This window comes from Arabidopsis lyrata, assembly GCF_000004255.2.
Source record: "Arabidopsis lyrata subsp. lyrata unplaced genomic scaffold ARALYscaffold_4, whole genome shotgun sequence".
Lineage (NCBI taxonomy): Eukaryota > Viridiplantae > Streptophyta > Magnoliopsida > Brassicales > Brassicaceae > Arabidopsis > Arabidopsis lyrata.
In genome coordinates, this window is record NW_003302552.1 from 13,314,156 (window position 1) to 13,337,900 (window position 23,745).

The 23,745-nt window shown below is 34.8% G+C and overlaps 4 protein-coding genes across 4 annotated transcripts; 1 reads left to right on the plus strand and 3 right to left on the minus strand.

The window, feature by feature from the left end:
- Nucleotides 1-645: 645 nt before the first annotated feature.
- LOC9315267 (ubiquitin fusion degradation protein 1 homolog) lies at nucleotides 646-3,084 on the plus strand. The gene is made up of 9 exons (XM_021027620.1): nucleotides 646-770; nucleotides 1,201-1,273; nucleotides 1,361-1,385; nucleotides 1,473-1,505; nucleotides 1,606-1,727; nucleotides 1,818-1,948; nucleotides 2,032-2,255; nucleotides 2,357-2,598; nucleotides 2,697-3,084. The coding sequence occupies exons 2-9, from the start codon at nucleotides 1,208-1,210 to the stop codon at nucleotides 2,790-2,792; spliced, it is 939 nt and encodes a 312-aa protein (XP_020883279.1). The 5' UTR covers nucleotides 646-770; nucleotides 1,201-1,207; the 3' UTR covers nucleotides 2,793-3,084.
- A 69-nt stretch (nucleotides 3,085-3,153) lies between these two features.
- On the minus strand, nucleotides 3,154-6,969 carry LOC9315268 (ATP-dependent zinc metalloprotease FTSH 3, mitochondrial). Its single transcript, XM_021027618.1, has 8 exons — nucleotides 6,633-6,969; nucleotides 6,305-6,539; nucleotides 6,139-6,207; nucleotides 5,751-5,884; nucleotides 5,160-5,639; nucleotides 4,322-5,086; nucleotides 3,990-4,217; nucleotides 3,154-3,813 (listed from the first exon to the last, which is right to left on the minus strand). The coding sequence occupies exons 1-8, from the start codon at nucleotides 6,675-6,677 to the stop codon at nucleotides 3,331-3,333; spliced, it is 2,439 nt and encodes an 812-aa protein (XP_020883277.1). The 5' UTR covers nucleotides 6,678-6,969; the 3' UTR covers nucleotides 3,154-3,330.
- Nucleotides 6,970-11,101: 4,132 nt separating this feature from the next.
- Nucleotides 11,102-16,177, minus strand: LOC9317095 (abscisic acid 8'-hydroxylase 2). The gene is made up of 8 exons (XM_021029504.1): nucleotides 15,772-16,177; nucleotides 14,948-15,269; nucleotides 14,373-14,525; nucleotides 13,752-14,000; nucleotides 13,366-13,455; nucleotides 13,058-13,243; nucleotides 12,667-12,785; nucleotides 11,102-11,377 (listed from the first exon to the last, which is right to left on the minus strand). Exons 1-8 carry the CDS (start codon nucleotides 16,017-16,019, stop codon nucleotides 11,287-11,289), a joined length of 1,458 nt encoding a protein of 485 aa, XP_020885163.1. The 5' UTR covers nucleotides 16,020-16,177; the 3' UTR covers nucleotides 11,102-11,286.
- Nucleotides 16,178-21,104: 4,927 nt separating this feature from the next.
- LOC110229361 lies at nucleotides 21,105-22,042 on the minus strand. Its single transcript, XM_021029286.1, has 2 exons — nucleotides 21,709-22,042; nucleotides 21,105-21,627 (listed from the first exon to the last, which is right to left on the minus strand). The coding sequence occupies exons 1-2, from the start codon at nucleotides 21,892-21,894 to the stop codon at nucleotides 21,265-21,267; spliced, it is 549 nt and encodes a 182-aa protein (XP_020884945.1). The 5' UTR covers nucleotides 21,895-22,042; the 3' UTR covers nucleotides 21,105-21,264.
- Between the last annotated feature and the right edge of the window lie 1,703 nt (nucleotides 22,043-23,745).

Sequence of the window (23,745 nt, forward strand, 5' to 3'; positions counted from 1 at the left end):
AAGACAAAAAAAATCAAATAATTAATCCGCGGTTTACCGCGGGTAACAATCTAGTCTATATTAACATTTTTAAGAACAAATTGAGCATTTAATCATGTCGTTATTTTATTCAGACCCGAAATTGAGTCATTCGGATCTTTCTTTAATTTTTACAATTATCTAAAATGGGACAGTATATCACGGGTGAAATCCTAATTAGTATTTTAAGATACAATTATAAATTGTTTTTACGGGTTGGTCCAAAAACACACACTAATTTAAAAATATACATGGAAACTATTTGAAAGCAACTTTCAAATTAACTCGAATTATATGACATTTAAATAAAAGTGTTATTAAAAAAATAACAAAATGATGTTTAATTTCATTTTAGATTATATGGTTGGACGGGTTTGGGTCAATATTAATACGAGACAATATACCACAGGTGAAATCCTATAAATAACAAATCAAAATACAATTATACAATCTTAAACACTAAACAAAACAAATACAACTTAAAATATTTTATTTTAGATACAACGCATGTGACCCGCGGTATACAACAAAAAATATTATACACAATAAATTCATCAATTTATAAAAATAAAAAAATCAAATAATTAACCCGCGGGTCATATCCTAGTAAAAGAAGTATCTCCCCATCTCCCCTCTTTATTCTTTCTCTGCAATCAAAACAACTTTTCCAATTTTTCAGTTCCGATCTGCTACCATTGACTAATACGACCTTCCAGCTTTAAAACCCTAAAATCGGATCGTTTTCTTCTTTGGTACAGTTGATCAAACTCTAGTTAACTTTATTGTTCTTCATCTTTTGGATTTTAACCAAATAAAAGTGTTCAAAATTGTTTCGATCATCTCTATCGTTCTTATTAAGCTATTTACTCAATCTAGATTCATCCACTAAGGTTCCATAAGTTTGGATTTTAGTTTGTTTTTAAGTTTTTCCGATGATCGCTTTTGATTTTGTTTTCTGCTGAGATCTTATCTTTATGGGTTTAAAACTTTGAATTGAAATTCGTATTGGATCATTGTATGAGGTTCTGAAGTTGATTTTTACTTTGTTTATTTTGTGCCCATAAGGTATTCGATGATTTGCCTCAATGGGTTTTGTTGTAAACCAGAATTTTCTAAATCTTGTTACTTCTATTTAATAAAGATCAGATTTTGAAGTGTTTTTTCTCTTTATTTGTGTGGCAGTGGAGATATGAATGGAGATGGTTCTAGCTTCGAGCAGTGTTACCGTTGTTACCCAGTCACATTCATTGACAAGGTCTGATTTTTTTTGTAATCTCAGCTCTCTTTGATGATAAAGAAAGTGAAAGCGAAACGATTCTAATTTTAAACATTTTAAATGCAGGCACATCTTGAGAAGGGTGACAAAAGTAAATTTACTATTCTCTTCCTTTAGTCTCTCTATAGATAGTTTCTTTATGATATATATCTCTGAGAATACTTGTGAATCTCTGTAGTTATCATGCCTCCTTCTGCTCTCGATCGTCTTGGTGAGCCGTTAATACTGCATCTTCTAATGTTATTTTAGTCTTTGCTTGAACTTTTCTGCCTTATCAATAATGTTTGTGGTTTCTGAATTCATCTTTTCAGCTTCTTTGCATATTGAATACCCAATGTTGTTTCAACTGAGTAATGTTTCTGTTGAGAAGACCTCACATTGCGGTGTACTAGAATTCAGTGCAGATGAAGGCCTAGTTTACCTGCCGTATTGGGTATATACTTGATTTTCATCTTCTTGCTCTTTGTTTCTTTCACTAGTTTCTTAATCTGATCTTCTTTGTTTCTGTTGGCATTACTTATAGATGATGCAAAACATGTCTCTTCAAGAAGGAGACGTTATGCAAGTGAAGAATATCAGCTTGGTAAAAGGGACTTACATCAAGCTGCAGCCTCACACTCAAGATTTCTTGGACATTTCCAACCCAAAAGCCATGTTTGTAGTTTTGAAACTGTATCATTTTCACTCTATTGAATATGGTTTTGAAGTATGTGTTTCTTATCATTCTTCTTTTGCAGCTTGGAGACTACGCTTAGGAGCTACTCTTGCTTAACCACGGGTGATACAATTATGGTTCCGTATAACAACAAGCAATATTACATTAATGTGGTTGAGGCAAAACCTTCTTCAGCTGTGAGTATTATTGAAACGGATTGTGAGGTTGATTTTGCTCCTCCTCTTGACTACAAAGAACCTGAGAAGCTACAGAAGTTGACTCCCTCAAACAAACGACCTCTCGAAGGTTTGCTCATTTGGAAATTCTCTATTGAGTGTCGATACCGTTCTTTCTAGAAGTAATAACCCTCATGTTGTACTTCTTTTTACTTTTTTTGTTCATTGCAGTTAAAGAAGAAGAAGAACCTGCAAGCAAAGTTCCCAAATTCACGCCATTCACTGGATCAGGAAAACGTTTAGATGGAAAAGCACAAACACAAACTGAACCAGAAGATACAAAACAGCAAGAAAAGCCAACCGAAAATGGGAAATACGATGAGAAGCTGTCAGTTACCACACCACGGCAAAGATCAGGAAAGCTTGTCTTTGGTTCAAATAGCAAACCGTTAGCTGCAAAAGAAACAGTGAAAGTATTGTCTCTCTTCCCTGGATTATTCCATTTATGTGATTCACTTTAGTCATCCATTGAAGATAACTGATAAAGTATGGCTTCTAAATGTATATATAGGTTGCTCCAAAGAACATCGAGCAAGAGAGTTCAACAAAATCCGATGAAGCTAAGTTTCAAGTGTTCACAGGGAAGAAATACTCACTCAATGGTTAAAAACTGGGTTTAGACGGTTCTGCTGAAGATAATTTAATTGTTTAAGCATTCATACGTTCTCTCGTCAATTGGTTGGAACAGTTTGGATGGAACCTAAGCGACCAGGACCCAGAGGATACTACAGATTTGTCTGAAAGCTTTGGTTTTTTAACTTAGATGTGTCGGACCATCCTTTTAGGTTATATCAATATGTTCCTATCTGATATGTTTTGAGACTGAAAATGAACAAATCGGAAATTTCGACTCGGGTCTATAGTTTTTTTCAATTAATCATACACAACTTTCTCATTCATCGACCTTGGAAGATGTAACAATATCATCATCAATCCTTTATTACAAAACGCAAACTATAAGCAAAGTGAAATTAAAAAAAAAAAAAAAATCTGATTAGAAGCAATAATTTAGGAAACAAAAAAATATTCATTACTAACAAAGTTCCTCGTCACTAAAAAAAACATTGAAGAACAAGAGTGCTTTTTTTTTTTTTGTGTTATTGCATTCTGAATCAAAATTTACAATTGTAACAGTGACGTTTCTCCTACGTCGGAATAACCTGTGGTTCAAGCGGCGGAGGAACTCCTTCATCTACCACAGGCTCCACTGTCGGCGTGGGGGCCGAGTCCTTCTCACTCTCCTCAAACCCAGACTTGAACCGGTCATAATTAGTCACCTCGGCGGACTTAAATGGACGTTCACCTAAAACTTTTAAGAGATCATCCTGATGCAACACCTCTTTCTCTAGTAAAAGCTCGGCGATCTGAGCCACTTTCACTTTGTGTTCCTCAACCAGCTCTACTGTCCGCTCATAAGCTTTGGCCACCCATTCCCTAACTTCTTCATCTATGATAGCGCCGGTTTTATTGCTGTATGGTTTAGAGAAGTCGTAGCCATCATCCCTTGGTGGAAACGAGAGCAGCCCAACCTTGTCGCTGAAACCGTATACAGCTACTTGCGCGTACGTCATCTTTGTCACCTTCTCTAGATCATTCTGCGCACCCGTTGAGATTTTTCCTATCAATACCTGTATTGAAAAAGTACCAGAAACTTAACAGATCTTGAACCGTAGCAACATTCCTATATTTTCTGTTGAGGATCGAAGAGTGGAAATACGGTAATGAAAGTTTATCCCGTTTCTTTTCACTTAAATTTCGGGATGTCCATAATGTGAAATGTTGAAGTAGCAATTAGGGTTTTTACCTGCTCAGCTGCACGGCCACCAAGGGTCATGCAAGTCATGTCAAAGAGTTGCTCTTTGGTCATGAGAAGGTTTTCGTTTGGAACATATTGTGCAAATCCGAGAGCCGCTGTGCCACGTGGCACAATAGTCACTTTCAGCAACGGCTCTGCATGTTCGAGGAACCACCCTACAACCGCGTGACCAGATTCATGATATGCAACGGTACGTCGCTCCAACTTGCTTATCACCTGCTCATAAGTAATCAATTCAGATAAAACCATTTCCAAGCTTTTTGGAAAAAAAAACAGAGAAAATAGTAAAAAGCATTGTCGAAAAGGAGAAAGCATTTTACCCGGTTTTTCTTCTCCAGACCACCAATAACACGATCAATCGCAGATTCAAAGTGTGCCATTGTAACCGTGGCTCCTTCGTGTCTAGCAGCAATAAGAGCTGCTTCGTTACAGACATTTGCAATGTCAGCTCCAGCAAACCCGGGAGTGAGAGCCGCAAGCCTTTGAGAGTAATACGATGGCTCATGATCAAGTTTGATCTTCTTCAAGTAAATCTGGAAAATCTGATCACGCCCTTTAATATCAGGTTTATCAATGGTTATCTGGCGATCAAAACGGCCAGGCCTTAACAAAGCTTTATCCAAAATATCTGGTCTGTTGGTCCCAGCAAGAACCACAACTCCAGCGGTTGTACCAAAACCGTCCATTTCAACTAGCAACTGATTCAGAGTGCTTTCACGCTCATCGTTTCCACCTAAACCTCCACGACCTCTTGCCCGACCAATCGCATCAATCTCATCTATAAATATAATGCTTGGTGCAGATTGTCTTGCCTCTTGGAACAAATGTCTCACCCTCGAAGGCCCAACACCAACAAACATCTCCATGAAATCTGAGCCAGAAATAGACAGAAATGGTACACCCGATTCTCCCGCTGTGGCTTTTGCTAAAAGGGTCTTTCCGGTTCCAGGCGGACCGACTAAAAGTGCCCCTTTCGGAATTTTAGCACCCAAATCTTCATACTTCTTTGGGTTCTTAAGGAAATGTACAAACTCCATAATTTCTTGTTTAGCCTCGTCACATCCAGCAACATCCTTAAAATAAATCTGGCGAAGAAAACAACAAAAATTCAGTTTATAAATTCCAATATGATCATTCAAAAAAAGGCAAAACTCTAACCTTATTCTTGGAATGTTTATCCGCTCTTGTTATTGTGGCTTTGCCTATATTGAAAATTCCACGACCATTCTTACCGCCAGTTCCTCCTACACCCAATCCACCTTGCATCCGTCTCGCCCCATAGATAAGAGTACCCAAGAGCAATAAAGTCGGTGCAAACCTCATGAACTCTTGATACCAGACCATTTCAGAGACGTATGTGACAGGAACATATTCATGACGATCAACACCTAGCGCTTCTTGAGCTTCTTCGAGTTTCTCCTCAAAAGAATCAACACTACCGATATTGAAGTAGTACTTATACTGACCACCAGTTCTTTTAGCAGGAATACCATTACCATTGCCATGGACAACGTCAGTTGTTTGTTGGTCTTTCGGTGAGCTCCTCACATAGACTTTTGCTACTGATTTGTTTGAAACATCTATGTGGTCAACTAGACCAGGCTCGAGAAGCTTGTTTTTGAACTCCTGGAAACTAATCTGAAACAAAAAAAAAGGTAGCATGGGATATTAGTGGACAACATACAAGTAGAACCACATCTGTAGTTCCATATCCAAGAATATCACAAAGCTTAGTTTAAATATACTTGCCTGTTGTTGGTCCCCAGAGCCAAACGAGAAAGAAGAAAAGAACACAGCAAGAGCTAATAGAGGAATCAGCAAATTTTGGAATCGATTCATGAACATATCTCCCACGTTCTCATTTTCATTCTTCTCTGAACCTTCTGTATTGCAAAAAAAACATATTCACTAATTAGAATCCTTTAGTAGCACCAACAGGTCAGTATCTTCAAAAGCTAAGTTGTTATAGAAATGACTCCACAAAATACTGACCATAACTTCTAAAAAGCTAGGTTACATTCATTGGCGAGAATTAAGACTCCGGTAAAAGCGAAAACAATGGTATAAAGATGATTCAAACTTCTATATATCCCTAAGTTTCCAATACATAAGAAAACTATAGAATCTCTGTTATTACCTTTATGCTCTGATTTCTGATCACTCTTGGGTTCTTGCTTTGTATCTTTAGGAAAATAGTTTTCATAATCTACACAAATCATCAAAATGTAGACAACAACAAAAACACTAATTTAGAATCAATTCTCAACACTTAATTCAAAAGGTTAGGATTTTTGCAAACATACTCTTCTTCTTAGGAGCTTCATCAGAGAAGAATCTACGAATCTTTGGATTAGCAAAAACACCAATCAAATCATAATTGACTAAACCCTTCCGTGAAGCTAAAGAAGCAAAGTGTCTTCTTATAAACCCTAATCCACCTTCCACTTGATTCACAGACGCCGCCTCAAGACCCGGCGAAGTAAGCAGCCTTGCCTCGTTTAACACCGCCGATCTAACCCCACCACCGTACAAAAACCCCTGATTTCATATATAAACAAGAATCAGGAGAGAAACAAAAAAAAACACAAATTGAGAACGAATCTGAGAAGTAATCAATGAAATGAAACAAACCCTTGAACGAGAAATGGAGCGACTAAGCTTAGAGAAGAAGATCATTGTCGTATAGGAATCACGAAGAACAAAACTTAGTTCGCATAATAGTTAAGAAAAATGGCGAAATCGAAGATCTGAAACGAAAAAATGCAAACTTTTTTTATTGGGTTTGTGGAATCAAAAATCAAACAAGATAAGAAGAGATTAGGGTTTTTGATTGGGGAAAATAAAAGTTTGGGTTTTTAATTTTTTTTTGTATATCTGAAGTTTATCGAGAGATAAGAAGGTTTATGATATTATGTCTCAACTCTGTACTTGTTGTTTGTTTCTGTGGATTATCCTTGAACCGGTTTTGTTTTACAGAATCCAACTTGTACTTACCGGTTTGTTTAAACCGTTTTTTGGTTTTTGAATCTCAAACCGATTTCCAAGAAGAAGTTTGGTGTTTGGTTCATGGATTAGAGAGGCTTATTAGAGCTTTTATTTAAATCAGATACTCGAGTACAAGTATGGGCCAAATGTTACACGTCTTGGGCCTTGTAGAACAAATGGGCTAGCTTTTGTCATGTAATAAGAAAGAGTGTCATAAATTGAATTATTATTTTTGTTGTCAACACATTTTAATTAACAAGAGTCAGTCCTGAAGAATGTTGTTTATATAAGTGATATAATGCGGTTCGGTACGAACTTTTCGTGCCAAATTATCCGTTTTTACATTTGCACTTCAAATCATAAATTGAATTAAACAATAAAAATTGAATATAAAAGTGATGAGATATAAACTTGAACAAAAATTTTCCTCCAAATCACTTACAATCCCTATGTAAAAAGATACACTCATGGAAGAAAAAATTATGATGTTTGTTTCAAGTTTTTCTTTCTTCGGTTTGCTTTCTTCATATAAATTTATTTAGTTTTAAATGATTATTTGTGCCAAAATTTGATATTTTCATAACTATTAAATGTTACAATATATTTTGCAATTAAAATCTTGATTTTAGATTTAAATGATTTTGGAGATAAAATTTGTTCAACCTTCCTTTCATCATCTTTAGTTATGATGATTAACTGGATAATTTTGTGACAAAATCTATATTCTTTATTGGAACTTAAATCGGATACATGCAAGAGGCGAGATGAGAAAAAAAGCGTAATAGGTAGACATCTCAGGGCCAAAAACGTTCAATTTTCTCCGACGTATGTTGGAATCAGTACGACTGAATAAGTTTTCTAGACCATCGCTCGGATTTATCTGATTTTTATTTTGTTCGTAGCTTTTCGCAAGCGGATATGTGAAATAGTTGTGAGAAATTTCAAATTTATTTATTTTCGATGATCACAATCAGTATCTCAACATCTCTCGAGGTGATCTGATTTTGATTTTATTTCACTGCTTTTTGCAAACTGATGTTGTGAAATCTGGTGATATATATATCTCAAATTTTCGTTTATATGAAGATATTCGATTCTAAGTTTTGACAAGAATCACGTTGATGTTATAGACACAAACTCAAATCACCTGGGATGAGAAAAAGTTTTGTTTTCGTGAAAAAATAAAATGAATTCTCAAATTTAGGTGGATCTGATGCTATATGATAGTTACGAGAGAAAAATAGATCATCAACTTTAAATTTTTTTTTTTTTGAATGAATGTTAAAATTATATTCACCAAACAATTGTTGGTGCATTGAGTGCGACGATTCTAGACAGAAAGATTGATGTTCTCTATTCTACAAAAAAAAAAAAAAAAAACTTAGATTCGAGTGGAAAACCAATAAATGAGAAGATTCTCATATTTCTGATTTCCTGAGTTGCGAAGAAAAGTGATTATGTTTCGAATGGTCTTATCGATGGTTCTCTCTAACTGATGGGTTGTCCTTGAATTTTTTCCATGCCGACGGTTGTTTCTTTCTTTCCAAATTGTGTGAATGGTGGTTTGAAGTGCATACCTTAGGAGTAACAGTAGATTCGCTTCTAGTTCTGTTCTGGCAATGAGTGTAGTAAGTTGGTTCCAATTCGATGTGTAGCGATCTCCCAGGACACCTTTCGTTATCTTTTTCCAGATTTGACTTGAATAGCAATAGTTGAAGAAGATGTGATTTCTGGTTTCAATAGGGTCTTTGTAACGCCCCGACCGTCCCTACCAGTGGGCCCCACGTCCTCTCTCGGACCCATGGGCCCACTCCTGTCCGACGGCCGGTCCGTTACGTCCGGAAGGCTTTAAAGACTTGGTTACTGACCCTATAAATCACCACATGATCTTTTCCTGTGTTTTGTCCTCACTCACACAGTTCCGACAATCATTTCCCGGAAGGTCATCCATCCTGAAACTACTCCAGCCCAAACACGCTTAACTGTGAAGTTCTCTTAGAACAGTTGATCAAAAAGATAAGTGCATTTTGGTGACATAGATGGCCAAATCAATTCTTTTAAAGCTTTGCGCTGGCACCACCTTATCCTTTATATGGAAGAAAGATGTTTCAATTGATCCACCATTAATTTTGATTTTTTCTTAAGAGTTTATAGACTTGCTAATATTGAATCCATTGTATATTCGTTTTTGACATCCCATTAATTATGGCCCAATGTTTTTGTTTAATTGGAAAGTTACAAAAAGTCCACAAGAAATAACTATTTAATTTTTACCTAATTAGAAAAGTCCATCTAACCAACGAACCCTAATATGTAATAACCTAAAGCATAATTAACCTAGACAGTTTTCTACATAACTTAAACCATTGATTGTATCCCATTACAACAATCAATATATTATTCATCTCTACTACGAGTAAGTACATATTTAGATTTAGATTTAGATTTTAATTTTGTTTTATTGATTTTAATTATATTCTTTCTAATTGTATCAACATATATTTGTACTATTCTTTTTTTTTTTAATCTTTGTATCTAGATATATGATTTAACAAAAATATGAAGTATGAGCTATAATCTTCCTTTCTTTTATGATTATATAAAGCTTTGGACATTTGGTTTTTTTACGAAAGATCACACGATGTTTTTGTAAGATGTTCTATTTTATAAAAAGAAATTGTAGGATATTTTATACGTTAATGAATTTTTTTTATTTTATTAGTTATCATTTGACCCAAGTAAAAAAAATTCTTCGGTCCGCCACTGATAACTTGTTCCTCATAAACAATGTATAGGACCTTGATATCAAGCAAAAACTAAACATCGAAATCGTGGCACCTTAAACCATCGTAATGTATATTTTTTGGGGATGAACTGTCTATTTATCGACATATTATATATATATATATATATATATATATATATATATATATATATATATATATATGTTATAAGAAGATGTAGTGTGTATTTTTGAATTACGTCGATTAGATTGAAAATATATAGGTTGAAACATATACGTTTCGGCTACTTCACGTACCTAATCCAAAGGAATATCCAAAGGAATATCGATCGTGTTAATCCCCAGTACTCTCCCCTCTTTTCTTTGTACACGTTTTAGTCGTCTCACATCAAATCCTCTACATTTAAAAAAAAATAAAAGAAAATAAGAAACAATAAGATTGAGAGAGACACTTCCAAGAACAAATCATGTGAAAACTTAGAGGTAGGGATAAATTAAAGAGAGACAAGAGGGGACAAATTGGATAAGAAAGGGTTGGAGCATGTTAAATCTCTGTCCACCAAACCCTTGAAATGGCTTAGAGACTCTTAAGTGGACCAATATTTTACTCTGTAACGAATCTCTGATTCTCTGACTTTAGACAGAGACAAATCGGGGACAATGAATTAGATTCATTTCAATCTTCTTCGTTTTATTGAAGTCGAGAGTTCCACGTAAGTTTAGTTACAAAGTGTGTTAGGTCTCATGCACATACCCGACTGTGGACACGTGGCGATTCGTTTTATCACGAGACTACAAATATGTTTTGTCTCCTTTCCACGGCTCAACGATTTATGTACTTCCGTGGTTGCTGTGACATTCAATAATATTGATAATGGTTATCTAATTCGAATTATTTAGATTATAGTAGTAAATACTAAATACGATTACTTACTTATGACCTTTATTTTTTTGGTCTGAACTTTTCCATATGATTTTGTATTAACTCATAATATAAGTACTACCAATTAAAACCTTACAAGTAAATAAATATAATACGTTTGCTTCCGTATAAACAATTACGTCTACCTCAGCTCATTATATGTCTGAACGGAATCTTAAACAAATATCCGAAATTATTGCATTGTAGGATGATGCTAAAGAAGAAAAAATATACTACCACGTACTCTAAAGGATAAATCGAATACTTAGGATATCCAAGAGGTTAAAAAAGAAAATTCAAATTCCAAATTTGGCGTTTGCTTCGGATCCAAACATAAACGCAAATATTTCAACGCAACTGTCACAACATGATAGCTAGTTGGAAATGTACATTAGAGTTCAAGATATTTCAATACGTCCAAAGCAATAAAAATAAGATTCACTGAATTGAAAAAAAAAAAAAAAAAGATTCATTGAATTGCAACTTTACATAAGATTTTTGAGATAACAAATTTACAAAAGAAAAAGGGCCAAATTGGAGGCCAATTTTAAAGTTAAAAAGAAAAATCTCTACTAATAGAGAAATTAAAGATGACTTATTCGACTAAAAAAAAAAAATCCAACTATGCCTTAGGCTTAAATCGGGGTTACTCTTATTGGTAAACCCTTCTTGGGTACAGGGAAAGGACCATACTGTATACCTTCTTCACCTCCTATCACTTCCCATCTGCAAATTAAAACCCATAACTTCATCAATTATTATTCAATCATAAGTAAATTATTTGATAAATAATAATAGTAAGATTGAAATATACAAACAAATTGATATCAAACGAGATTCACATCTTTTGTGTTGGACCATATATAGAGTAAGTACTAATTTGACAGGTCGCCGATTCACATGTTTTGAGAAGTATTTTGGTACTACAAATTATTGTTGTCAACAAATATCTACTCGTATGTATTCATGAATGGAAACAAAATCTAAGATTGATTCTTATATTACAGCTAGCAATCTCTTTCCAAGTCTTTACAATCACAAGTGTTTTTTTTTTCTCGTCATGGGTTCATATGGACCCTTCGTGATCACAAGTTCAAACTAAACATCATATCTTCAACAAAACACGTAGTTAATATACCAAAATAAAAGTTTTTTTTTTTTTCTTTTTTACCAAAATAAAAGTTTTAAACGCATATATGACATCATTAAGTGATGACGACTTACAATAGTTTTGAAGCAATGTAGTATTATTATAGATGAGGACTTGAAGAGAACTGTGTTATGGTTAATTCTATCAATTATAAGAGACTTGTGTTATATGGAGTAAAATGACAAAGGTGGTTATAGTGCCGGCCCTTAGCATAAGCAAGGGAAACGGCTGTTTAGGGTCTCCATTTAAAATTGTATATTGTCTCATATTTTTGTAAGTAAATGTTTGTCTATTTTGTATGATATTTTTTAAGTTTTTCTTACATGTTGAATTTAGCCATGTAATTTTCGAAGGGATCATGGGAGTCCAATGTTATTTGTTTCTTTACAGAAGTACATATAGATATATGAAGTGGTTTAAACAAAAAAAACTTACAAAATTTATGGTGTAATCATTAAAACATATACATATATATAGTTTTAGTGATCAAATATCTATAGTTTCATCTCTTAATCATTCATGACAATTAAATTATACAGCTAAATTTGAAAAAAAAAATAGTATGATTATTTTCTAGAAATTTTTTTAAAGTACATTTTGGTTGACAAATTTTGTTTCCGCTTAAGGCACTGAAAATGTTTGGACCGGCACTGGTTATAGTTACTTCTATCAATTAGAGGAGAATTTTGTTAATTAGACTTACAATATCTAAAGCATATAATCTACATAAAAACCATATTTTTCAGAAGTTTATTTTAGAGAAGGTTTTTCCCTATAGTTCTTTCTTTTATGTTTATGTCTAATTTTTGTCATTAAGAAAAATAAAATAAATTTTTTTGGTCTGTAGTTTATCATTTAAAAATACCTGAAGGAAGTAGTGAGGTGGTGAAGGAGGATAAGCATCTCAAGTTTAGCCAGCTCACTTCCTGGACATGAGTGCACTCCATTTCCAAATGGCATATACGTGTAAGGTTTTTGTGCCACCTGTCGACATTACAAGATGTCAGCTACATGCAATGTAATAAGTCCATCAAAGTCCCCACATAGTTGACTTAGCCCTAGATTTGGATTTGAGTTCCATTTACTCTTATTATATTCATGCATTTTTCTATCTTTCACCAACAATAATTTGTAGTAGGTCAAACACATCCATATACATCATATAAAGGCATCGTTACATGTCTCATTGATTTTATCTACCATGCATATGTCTACCTAATTGATAATCTTAACCTTTTATTTATTTACATGTATACCTCGAATCTAGAAGGGTCAAACTTTTCGGGATTGGGGAAGAATTCGGAGGAGTGATGGATTCGCCGGAAAAGAGGAAGAACCTTCCAACCCTTTGGGATCAAGTAGCCATCGAATTCGACGTCTTGTACTGCTTCTCTAAATGTAAAGGACAATACACTTGCTGCTCTTAGTGTCTCTTGTATCACCTAAAAGTACGTATAGTAACCATTAAGTGATTGTACAAAAAAAAAAAAAAAAAAAAAAGTGATTGTACGATAGAATAATATGACACCATCATTATTTTTCAATATATTGAAATGGTATATACCCTTGTGGTCAGTGGCATTTTTCTTGTATCTTCCCATGAGATTCCTCGGTTTTCTTTCCTTATTTTCTGACGAATGCCGACTTGCTCCCTCTATTAAAAAAAAAAAAAGTTTTACATAAGAATAATGAAATGGCTTCTTGGCTAGATAACCAAATTTTTTTGTATTAAAAATAAATAGTACGTAATTTGCATGTGATTTAAATAAGTAGTGTACTCACATATAAATCGAGTTTGATAAAATATATTATATCACAAGCTTTGCTGCGATACAGTCTTTTCATATATAAGATGGAACATATTTATTCCTAAATGGATCTCTCGCAATACGCACATGCAAAAGATAAACCAAAAAAAAAACCATATATAGATAAAGTAGTAAGTATTACCGAAACTTCTTGGAGCAGATTGGGGTGGTCGTGTAAGTACTTGAGAAGCCAAGTTAAGACAGAAGCGGTGGTGTCAGTGGCGGCGAAAATAACACCGATGATGTTGTCGGAGATCTGTGAATCGCTTAAGCCATTGCGTTTTTGATCCTTTGCTCCGAGAAGTACTCCCAATAGTCCTCCTCCTTCTCTGCCATTCTCTCTTCTCTTCTCTATCACTTTCCTTAGTTCCTCGCTTAATTCTCTTCTTGCCTTCAATTTTTAATTACAAAAACATATCTATTTAATAGGTCTCTATTTACTAACCCGACTATTAATTAGCTCATTAAAATAGATTAACATGAATGGAAGTATTTTCATCACATCAAACATCTACGCTGAATATGAATTTGTCTTTACGTTTTTGTGAAAAGAATCTAACCTATGTCAAATAATATCGCACACATGTGGTCCCCTAAAAACCAAACTGTACAAATTTTTTGTTTTTCCAATATTCTATGTGGTATATTACAATTCTACATGGACTTGTCACGTTCTATGTACAAATTCCCTTAAAAATTTCATCTCTATATTTGTATAACAATCATGGCTTCATCTATTATATAGTTCATAAACTTTATATACCTTCATGGATTTATGAAAAAGTGTGCCCGGTAGGTCGAGAGGCATGGAGTTGTAACCTCTTTCGAGACGTTGATAGAGAAGCTTAATTGCTTCAATTGCAGTGGGCTCCTCTTTGTCCCCGAACGCTGACATGATCGCCACATCGAATGCATACTACACCCAAAAATCCAATTCCCCCCCTCTCAAATCAATTATTTCATAAAGATCCAATACAAAAAAAATAACCATAGGAGATCTTGAAACACAAGGGTTCTACTATACCAAAAAAGGAAAACAACTTCTTTCGGTTCATAAAATTGTGTTTTAAATTTAGTTTATATATTTCATAAAAAGTACAAAACTAGTATCATCTTTTGTGAACCAATTTTTTGTTTCGAATTATTATTAAGAAAAATATATATTTAAATATTGGTAATGCAAAAAACACAAGTTCCAAGCTTTTATTTTTCTATTTTCTTTTAAAGAAGTGAGGCCCGCAAAATTTGGAATTTATTTTGTCAATATTTCTTTTGGCATGCCTCAAGGACCAATGGACCATCCATGCATATAACCCAAATTAGACGAAAGAGACATACTCGTTTCACGTATTCGAGGGTCTTGATGGACTTTTGGGATGTCCAAGAGGAAAGAGTTTGGAGGACAAGGAGCTCGATGTGAGAGACGGTTGGTCTGAGAGCAGAAGGCATGAAGGAAGACTGAACGAGCCGCTTGAGGGTAGAATGGTACGGACCTAGGTGGAAGAAGAGAGCCTCTGGTCCAATCATACGCTCTTTGCTAGGTGGATAAGTTGGCTTAAACAAGTGAGCTTTGCTCACTAACACCATTCGGGCCGCCTCAGGACTACTTATCATCACACATGGACATCCTAATATGTGCGTCTTGAATATCTCCCCATACCTGCGGATCAGATATTTCACAGTTAGACTATTTTCGGAATTTGTGCAAAAACATAATTTAAAACATTTAAAAGTGAAAGTGATTATTGTGACTAAAACTATAATGAAAGGACGCAACTTTGGTTGGATTCATAATGTGAATCGTTCAACCACAAGACTACCATGATTTGGTTAAAAAAAATTTAAATACGTTTTTTGTAACAACAATTTTTTTGCTTTGCGGTCCATAGTTTACTCGAATGAGGATTAGAACTGATTAATATTCTTGTCCCTCTCCACCATCCCCTCCAAATAACTTAACATTTACCATCAAAATTATAACTTAAAGAATACAATGAACGATACACCTAAAGTGAATATATCAATAATTCATGCCTATTCATGTATGTAACTATGTAGGAGAAGTTACTTCTCTTGTAAACAATGATGCTACACTTGATTTCTAATAAAGAAATTGGATGGAAAAAAAAAAAAATAAACTATGTAGGAGAAGAAAAGAGTACTTGTTTTGGCGAGTGGCGAAGAAGGAATTGGGATTCTCTGTATAGAGGCGGAGTGTCTCTCCGATGTAAGGCAAACCCATGGAGCCAGGCGGTAGCCGTCGTCTTTGCTCTTTCCGGTGCAACCACCATTGAAATAGTAATACTACTATTACCACTACTACTACACTCGTTATTGTGATTAGTGCCGATTCATCAACATAAATAGAGGAGAAAGAAATTAATGATGATGATGATGATGAGATTTGCATTATTCGGAAGTGATTTGATGAATTGTTGTTATAGTTAGGAGTTGTGTGAGAGTGTTCGCTCTTGTTAGTGAATTTTGCTTCAAGAGTATGGAGGGGTTTATATAGCTAGAGTTGAGGTGGAAAAGACACTTCATTCCTGGCCTTTCTTTTTTTATTTTCTAAAATTTACTTATATATTTTTTGATATCTTCTAAAATTTATATTTCTGACAACTATATAAATAATAATCACAGTTTTGCCGCCAAGGAATACCGTATATCAAAAAAATTTGTTGCATTTTTTTATAGCAATACAAAAATTTGCCGACGGTTCTTTGGTCCAATAAACACAAACTTGAAAACTATCTATATATAACACTATAATTCAGGACTTATCACTTTACTTGTTTTCTTATCAACAATTGATTTTACTCTTTGTTTTAATATTTAGAAATAGATATTTATACACACAAAGTGTTCGATCGGTGCAGCACTCTTTATGTGGTTATCGTTTGCTATCCTTTGTTGTTCTACGATTAATTATTTTCAAAATAGATTTATATTTTGTGTTGATACGAAAACCTGTACGGAACAAGAGAGGAAAAAATAATGTGTAAATTCATTGGTATTTGTGTATTTGGACTGTATTAATGTTTTTATTTTACTTGCCCTTTGGCTAACCCCACACTACACTTTAGTGACCACAGAAAACGAAGACTTTAGTTCATCATTTTTTTTTTTTTTTTTGAATGTTTTTTTTCTTGACACTTTTCGTGCCGGGGTTTTGTGTTATCCGGAAGCAACGCGCACGACAAGACCGAGATAAAGCTCCCGACCAGGGCAATACGCGAAACCACGGATCCGGCGAGCACAGGATCGGTTAAGAAACCGGCCCACCGAGAGTGGTGATCGTTGGTTCGCGGGTCGTTTAGTTCATCATTTTTATTTCTTTGAGATAAATGGGATCCACTGAAAATGTTGTATGGTTGAGTTCTCTTGTCAGCAAGAAAAAATCTAGCGAAGTTAAACTCCTTTTTTCTTTCTTGTAGAAAATATTAAAACTTCCATTAATTAAACAAATACTACGTTTGAGTTTTTCCATATTTGTTTTATGACGATGAATATCTTTTCACTGTACGATGTGATAGTCAATTATTTTTACGTATTTTTGTATAGACAATGACGATAGAGGATAATACAAACAATCTTTAATTTGCACTAGACAACAATTGATAACATGATAATTAAGAAAACGATAATATGGTTTCTTTGAAAAATGGATCAAAATTTATTAAGGGTCGATAGTTCAATTAGTAAAGATTCCGAGACAAAACATATAAGTCGTCGGTTCAAATAGCACTTGGAAAGAGAACATATAAAATACATTGGTTTTTCACCGGAAAGGATGTACGAGCCTAGATCCAAAACTTCTTAGTATTAAAAAAAAATAATAGATCAAAATAAATATTTTACGATCTTTTACCTCCGTCATTTTATAAAATGTAAGGTTTCAAATCAATTTTACTCTGGTCGCCAAAAACCTTATTTTCTAAACTATTTTTGAAAACTTAATCTTATCTTAGTAAATTACATACTTTAAACTAACGTTAGCTTAGTAAATGAATCACTTAAAATTGACGTAAATGGTCGGTCGTTGTGGTGAAATGGCTGCGTAGTGGATAATTTGGATAAAGATCTTTAAAATATAAATCAAATAACATTTTGAAGGTTTGAAAAAATAACATAGCCCGTGACATCCTGAGAATCCACGTACGCGTAACGAAGAGACGAACCAGAGATCACTGCAAAATGCAGTAACCGCTTCGCTGAAACTCCTCAGCTATATATTGTTACAGATCAACGTTTCCTCCTCCTTAAGACACTTCCCATCGTTTTTGTTTCTTCTATATATTTTTCCTTTTAAAGTATTAGGTGATTTCTTACTATTCTCGTAATCATTATTGGTCGGCGATCGCATAATGATGAATTTTTCTTTATTTGTTGTAGTCAGTCTTTTTTATTTTTCTCTTTCTTTTTGGGTTTCTCTTTCTTATAAGAATATAAATGTTACTTACATTTATTTGTAGACATTATCTCTGTACTGGTGTTACTTGCTGCACAAACTCTAATTAATGGAAGTGCGTTTAATGTATCTTCTTTCAAATAATACTTACCATATATCTATAAAACAATCTACATATACATTTTTATAGTACTTTTTTGCTTTAATTCTTTTGGATCCGGGTTTGACCCGGGTTTTAGTCTATTCGGATCTTGGATTAGCAATTTAAGGGATGTTGTCTTAATTTCAAACTAATAAATGAAGCCATGTTGTCTTAATATCTTTCATATTAATGACCCTAATAAATAGCCGATTTTAATGGAAAATCGTTTTCATATTTATGCTCATAATAAATGTCCAGATTTTAACAATATATACATATATTATGAAATTATAAAGAAAAAAACGTATTTATTTTTTTAACAGTATATATATATATATATATATTATGTTAATAAATTTGTTTAATATTCTAATAATAAGCTATGTCATTTTTCTTTTACAATAACAGATTAAATATAGGCAATTGCCCATTTAAATTGCAATAAATTTAAAATCAAAATAACAATCTACATATCTATTTTTGCAGGGGGTTTTTGTTTTTAATAATTTAGATCCGGGTTTTACTCGGTTTTACTATATCCGGATCTTGGATAAGACATTTAAGGAAATCTAAAAAAACCCGTCATTAATGTAGATAATTACACATATATTTCGGTATAAGCATATTCCAAAAATCTCTCCCAAATCAAAGATGTTACGTTCAAAAATTGTTGCCAAAAATCTCTCGCTTTCCTTCTAAAATCTCTACCATTGGCTGTCATCCCAACTAATTACTCATAATTATCTTTCCTATATTTCTTTTTTTTTTCGAGATTTGCAAGAAAATTACTCAATTCCAATAATAAAATTTTTTGAAGATATTGTGTACTTGATCAGCAAGATTTTAGGAACTCACTCACCCAAAACCCTATATTATTCTCAAAACATTATAAATACCTTTCATTAGTCTAATAAAAACTCACCAGTTTTACAGAAAATGAGAAATCGCATATGTGATTCAATCTGTACGGACTCCGGGAAGAGCTAGGAGACAGTGGTGAACCGGGATCTAAACCTCGCCGACGATGTGAAGATGGTGACGAGGAGGAGATCGTAATTCTTTAGGTTTCGATTGGCAAAACAAGACGATCGGCGACCCAAAGCTCCACCGCCTGAAACGCAACATCGAATTGATCACACCGAATATCTTCAGATTTCGGATATGCTCTTCCGGTGGTAGCTTCAAAATACACGCCGGGAACTCCTTGATACGCTACACGGAGAGTAGATCCATGCGTTTTGCTGCAGCTTTGAAGAAACAAGGCTCAGATCGACGGAGCCGTTACTGTGACCGTTAACGACGGTGACTTCATCTGCTAAACCACCGATGATTGAGTTTGAACTTTCCGTTTCTAAGTTTTTCATTTTGGGTATATGATCAAAGAGTTGAATAAAAACAAATTGGGCTCTGTAGGTCTTTACAAAATTGGTAGACATGATTCTTTGTTATTGGGTTCTAATACTCTATGTGTTTATTTTTTAATTATGTGAACTAATGAAAGTTGCATACTTAAATTTTTTTTCATGGCAGTTCTAAACATATTATTTTTAATATTTGTGATTATTAAACAATAATAGGTTAGTGTTAATTACATGGATCATTAAGGTTTGAATAGTGATAAAATAATTAGAAAATACAAATAAAATAACAAGGCCGGTGCAAAACTATTAATTCAGACCTTAATTATCGGATCAGTTCAAGCTTTAACCCACACTACAAGAAATCAGCCCATTAACGACTACAACATTAGTCGTAAAATAGTCGTTAAACATGCAAAGACGACTATCATACGACAAATATATATAGTCGTAAATCCGTAGTCGCTAAACTTTTTAGTCGTTAAATTAGTCGTTATTTTGCGACTAAATTACGACTATATATGATGAGTCGCCATATTAGTCGTAACATAGTCGTAACTATAATACGACTAACTTACGACTATGCTACGATTAAACCGCATGTATAGTTGGTCTCCTAAGTGTAGTCGTAACTTAGTCGTAAAGTTTTAGTGACTATGTTACGACAATTTGGCGACTAATAATACGACTACGTTTATTAGTGACTACGTAGTCGTTAAATTTTGTGTCTAATATGCGACTATTAGACTACTATTTTTACGACTATTAGGCGACTATGTAGGTTGATAGAACAAAAGTTTGGTAAGACCTGAATTATAATTTGTTACGGTTCTGATTGTCATTCTATATCTATTTTTAAATATCAAAATTAACTTTTAAGGAAAGCAATAATAACCTTAATCATAATAACAACAGTTACAAGGGAAATACACATTAAGTTCGTGTTCAAACCATTTAAACATAGCAAACTACAACAGTTACAGATCACACATAATGTTCACGTCAATGTTCAAGGGAAAAGGAATAGAGTTGGGAAATAGAGCAACCTATGGATCTTGTTGGGGAATTGGCTCTGTGGTACCAGCTGAAGAAGAATGAGTGGCCATGAAGTGGAGGAATTGAGGATCAGTTTGACGTAGATACTTCTCCACCAAGGACAAGTGCTCGAGCTTGTCCTTTTGCTCAGCCGCGACTCGAGCTTGCTCAGCTTCACAGGAAGCAACCTCAGACTCTCGCCTTTCATTATATGCAACCTGCTCTTCTATTTTGCGGTGAGCATCCTTTAGCTGTTCTTCCAGAGCTTGAAAGGATGATGAGTCTCCAGGGTACTTGCGATTGCCACTGACAAGAGTGTTCTTCAGACTTCCGATTCCATACGGATTTCCCCTTGCATCTCTCTCAGTGGACTGTGAAAAGAAACATAAAGGCAAATATTAGAGAATAACAACTTAAACTGCAAGACTATATGAATGTGTTTTGGGAAAATGAACCTGAAGAAAGATGGTGGTTTTCTCCTCTGTTGTGAGCTCCCGAGCTCGTGAAGTGCCATCAGAAACTGCAGAAGTACCTGCCTCTAGCTCATTCAACCTATCAAGCACATTCTGCTCATAAGTTTTTGCAATCTTCTCCGCTTTCCGATCAACATATGTACCATCCGGCCTTGTATGTGTCTTGATGAAAACTTCACCAAGACTTACCGGTCTTCCCAATTCCTCTTCCTGCAATGTAACCAAATAAACAGATATTAACATCTCCAAAACAGATGTCTGAATTCATAGTTACAAAGTTTAATAACAAGAAGTAACAGAATTAAACTTACCATATCGTCTTGGATTTCTTGATAAGACTTAGGCCCTGAGAAGTGGATGTGAGGACCGAGACCGTTGCGGTCAGACATACGAGCATTGGAATAGGTCTTACTCCTTTCCTGAGCTTCTTCTGTGTCCCAGTAAGCGCACATTGTTTCCCAGATAGTTTTGCCAATCCACGTAGGTTGAACTCGAGAAGTCCTTACGCCGCTAACCATGTCTTTCATGCGGCGTGCGATGATCTCCTCGAAGTGATATTGCACAGTCCCTGTGATTAATGGATCCCAGGTGTGTGTTTTCTACAAAAAAACAGAGATAATGTGAGTGAAAAAAACACAAAAAATTCTACATAGTCATGGATATAAGACAGAACACTGTACCGCAAACTCGAGAAAGTATCTTTCTTGTCTATCCCGAGGCACACATGACCAGCTATAGAAAGGACCATCGAATTTGTTTGTAAAAATTTTAGTAATCTTCCGAACCAGTCTCGATTTCTTGTCGCGAGTAAACCTCCAAACACATGAAACAATCAAAGAAGAAAAGAAGTTATCAAAACTCAACATCAGAAAAATTAAAAAAGGTTACAAATAGAAATAAGGAGATAAAACAAAGGAAACCAGAGAGTGTTGCCACATAGTCTCACCAAAACAGAATATCAGAAACCTAAACTTAAGCAAATAATCGGAGAACTATGGTTAAAACAGTCACATTCACAAAAATCATAAACCATCACAGAACTAAGCATAAAACAGTCACATTAGTCATCACACAACTCTTAAACCATCAGATAACTACTCATTACCCATCAGAGACATTGACGGAATTCTACACAAGTATGAAAAAACAAGTTCACATTAAACATCACTCATTACCAAACACATTCACAGAATTTAGAATCTTCTACTACTCATTACCATTCAGAGAACATAACAAACAAATCCACAATTCTACAGTTGTCTAAAACAACAAATCCACAATTTTCTACTCGTCACAACAGAGTTTGTTTCATACCATTTCGTATTTGGTCGGGGTTTGAAAGACAGGACAGTGGTGACGAGTTCCCTATCTGGCACCGCAAGCAACGCATTGAGAGAACGCAGCGAGTCCTCCTGGAGCTCTGGCAACACTGGAGGATATTCTTCTTGGAAGTTGTTGCCTTGAGAAGACGGATGGCTGTGAGCCTGAAAGTTCTGATTTGGAGAATTTGGATCTTCCTCCTGAAGATTGGGTTGTGTAGGTGGATTAAACTGGACTTCTTCAGATCGAGCCGGTGGATCTACTTCACGTTGTTGATTGGTGGAGTTCTGGAAAAGTTGAACCGGCGGCGGATAGTTGCGGAAGTGGGGAGCTGTCGTCGGCTGGCCTTGCAAATTGGCCTGAGGTGCTTCAGGCGACTGCGTCGGAGGAACTTGAACCGCCGCCGGCGTGAAGTTGTACTGTTGAGGTAGCGTGCTTGGTCGTTTGGAAGGCGCTGACCCACCGGCTCGCTGAGACACGTTAGGGATTGTTTTTCGCTTTCGTCCTCGTCCTCCACCGGCGTTAGGCATCGTAGAATCAAAAGACAGAGTTTACAGAATCAAACTAGGGTTTACAGAAGAAAGAGATTGGAGATCGAAGAACTAGGGTTTACAGAATCAAAAAAGGAATGAAGCAGAGAGATTGGAGATCGAATTAAAAGGCGAAGAATAACAAAGATGAGAGATCGAAGGTAGAAGAATCGGAGATGAGAGATCGAAGGTAGAGAGAACGCGGAGAAAACGAAGAAGAAAGATCGAGAAGAATGAAGAACTAGGGTTTCCTCCTTCATTTTTACCAAGTGTTAGTGGGCTTTGGCCTCGTAAAAGGCCCAAATATTTTGAGTAGTCGCTTTTTAGTCGCTACACTGGAATTGGGTTTGGGCCTCCTAATTTGTTAGCCCAATATTAGTCGCGTTTTAGTCGGTAAAAAATCACTACTTAATTTTTTCATAATTAACATAATTTAACTAATTAAACATAATGGGATTCAGTAAAATAATAATTAAACATGTTTTATTTATAATTTTAATAATTAAACATCAATTACATAAATAAATATAAAATAGTTATGGATTTAGTAGCGCTCTTCAGATCATGTTTCGTCATCGTCAGAAGACGATAAATTACACTGGAATTCATCTTCTGGTTCAGCATCACCAACATCGTAATCGAGGATTATTGGGTCAAAATCTTCAACTCGATTGTCAAGTACAATATCTTCAATTGTAGTCAGCAAAACACCATCATCATTTTCTGTTTGCAAAAGAGTTGGATCGTCATTGGTTTCATATTCTCCTGAAATGTTTCCCCTCGGATTCACTTTTAGAACATTGAGCCAAATGCTCTTTGGTTTCTTCGTATATGGATAAGGAATATAACAAACTTGATCTGCTTGAG

Coding starts and splice junctions, on each gene's coding strand:
- LOC9315267 (XM_021027620.1), top strand. CDS start 1,208: ATGAATGGAGATGGTTCTAGCTTCGAGCAGTGTTACCGTTGTTACCCA. Junction 1,274..1,360: donor CAGTCACATTCATTGACAAG/GTCTGATTTTTT, acceptor TTTTAAATGCAG/GCACATCTTGAGAAGGGTGA. Junction 1,949..2,031: donor ATTTCCAACCCAAAAGCCAT/GTTTGTAGTTTT, acceptor CTTCTTTTGCAG/CTTGGAGACTACGCTTAGGA.
- LOC110229361 (XM_021029286.1), bottom strand. CDS start 21,894: ATGTTGAGTTTTGATAACTTCTTTTCTTCTTTGATTGTTTCATGTGTT. Junction 21,628..21,708: donor GATACTTTCTCGAGTTTGCG/GTACAGTGTTCT, acceptor GTTTTTTTGTAG/AAAACACACACCTGGGATCC.
- LOC9315268 (XM_021027618.1), bottom strand. CDS start 6,677: ATGATCTTCTTCTCTAAGCTTAGTCGCTCCATTTCTCGTTCAAGG. Junction 5,087..5,159: donor ATAAACATTCCAAGAATAAG/GTTAGAGTTTTG, acceptor TTTCTTCGCCAG/ATTTATTTTAAGGATGTTGC. Junction 4,218..4,321: donor GTCTGGAGAAGAAAAACCGG/GTAAAATGCTTT, acceptor ACTTATGAGCAG/GTGATAAGCAAGTTGGAGCG.
- LOC9317095 (XM_021029504.1), bottom strand. CDS start 16,019: ATGCAAATCTCATCATCATCATCATCATTAATTTCTTTCTCCTCTATT. Junction 14,001..14,372: donor TTTTTCATAAATCCATGAAG/GTATATAAAGTT, acceptor TAAAAATTGAAG/GCAAGAAGAGAATTAAGCGA. Junction 12,786..13,057: donor TTGACCCTTCTAGATTCGAG/GTATACATGTAA, acceptor TAATGTCGACAG/GTGGCACAAAAACCTTACAC.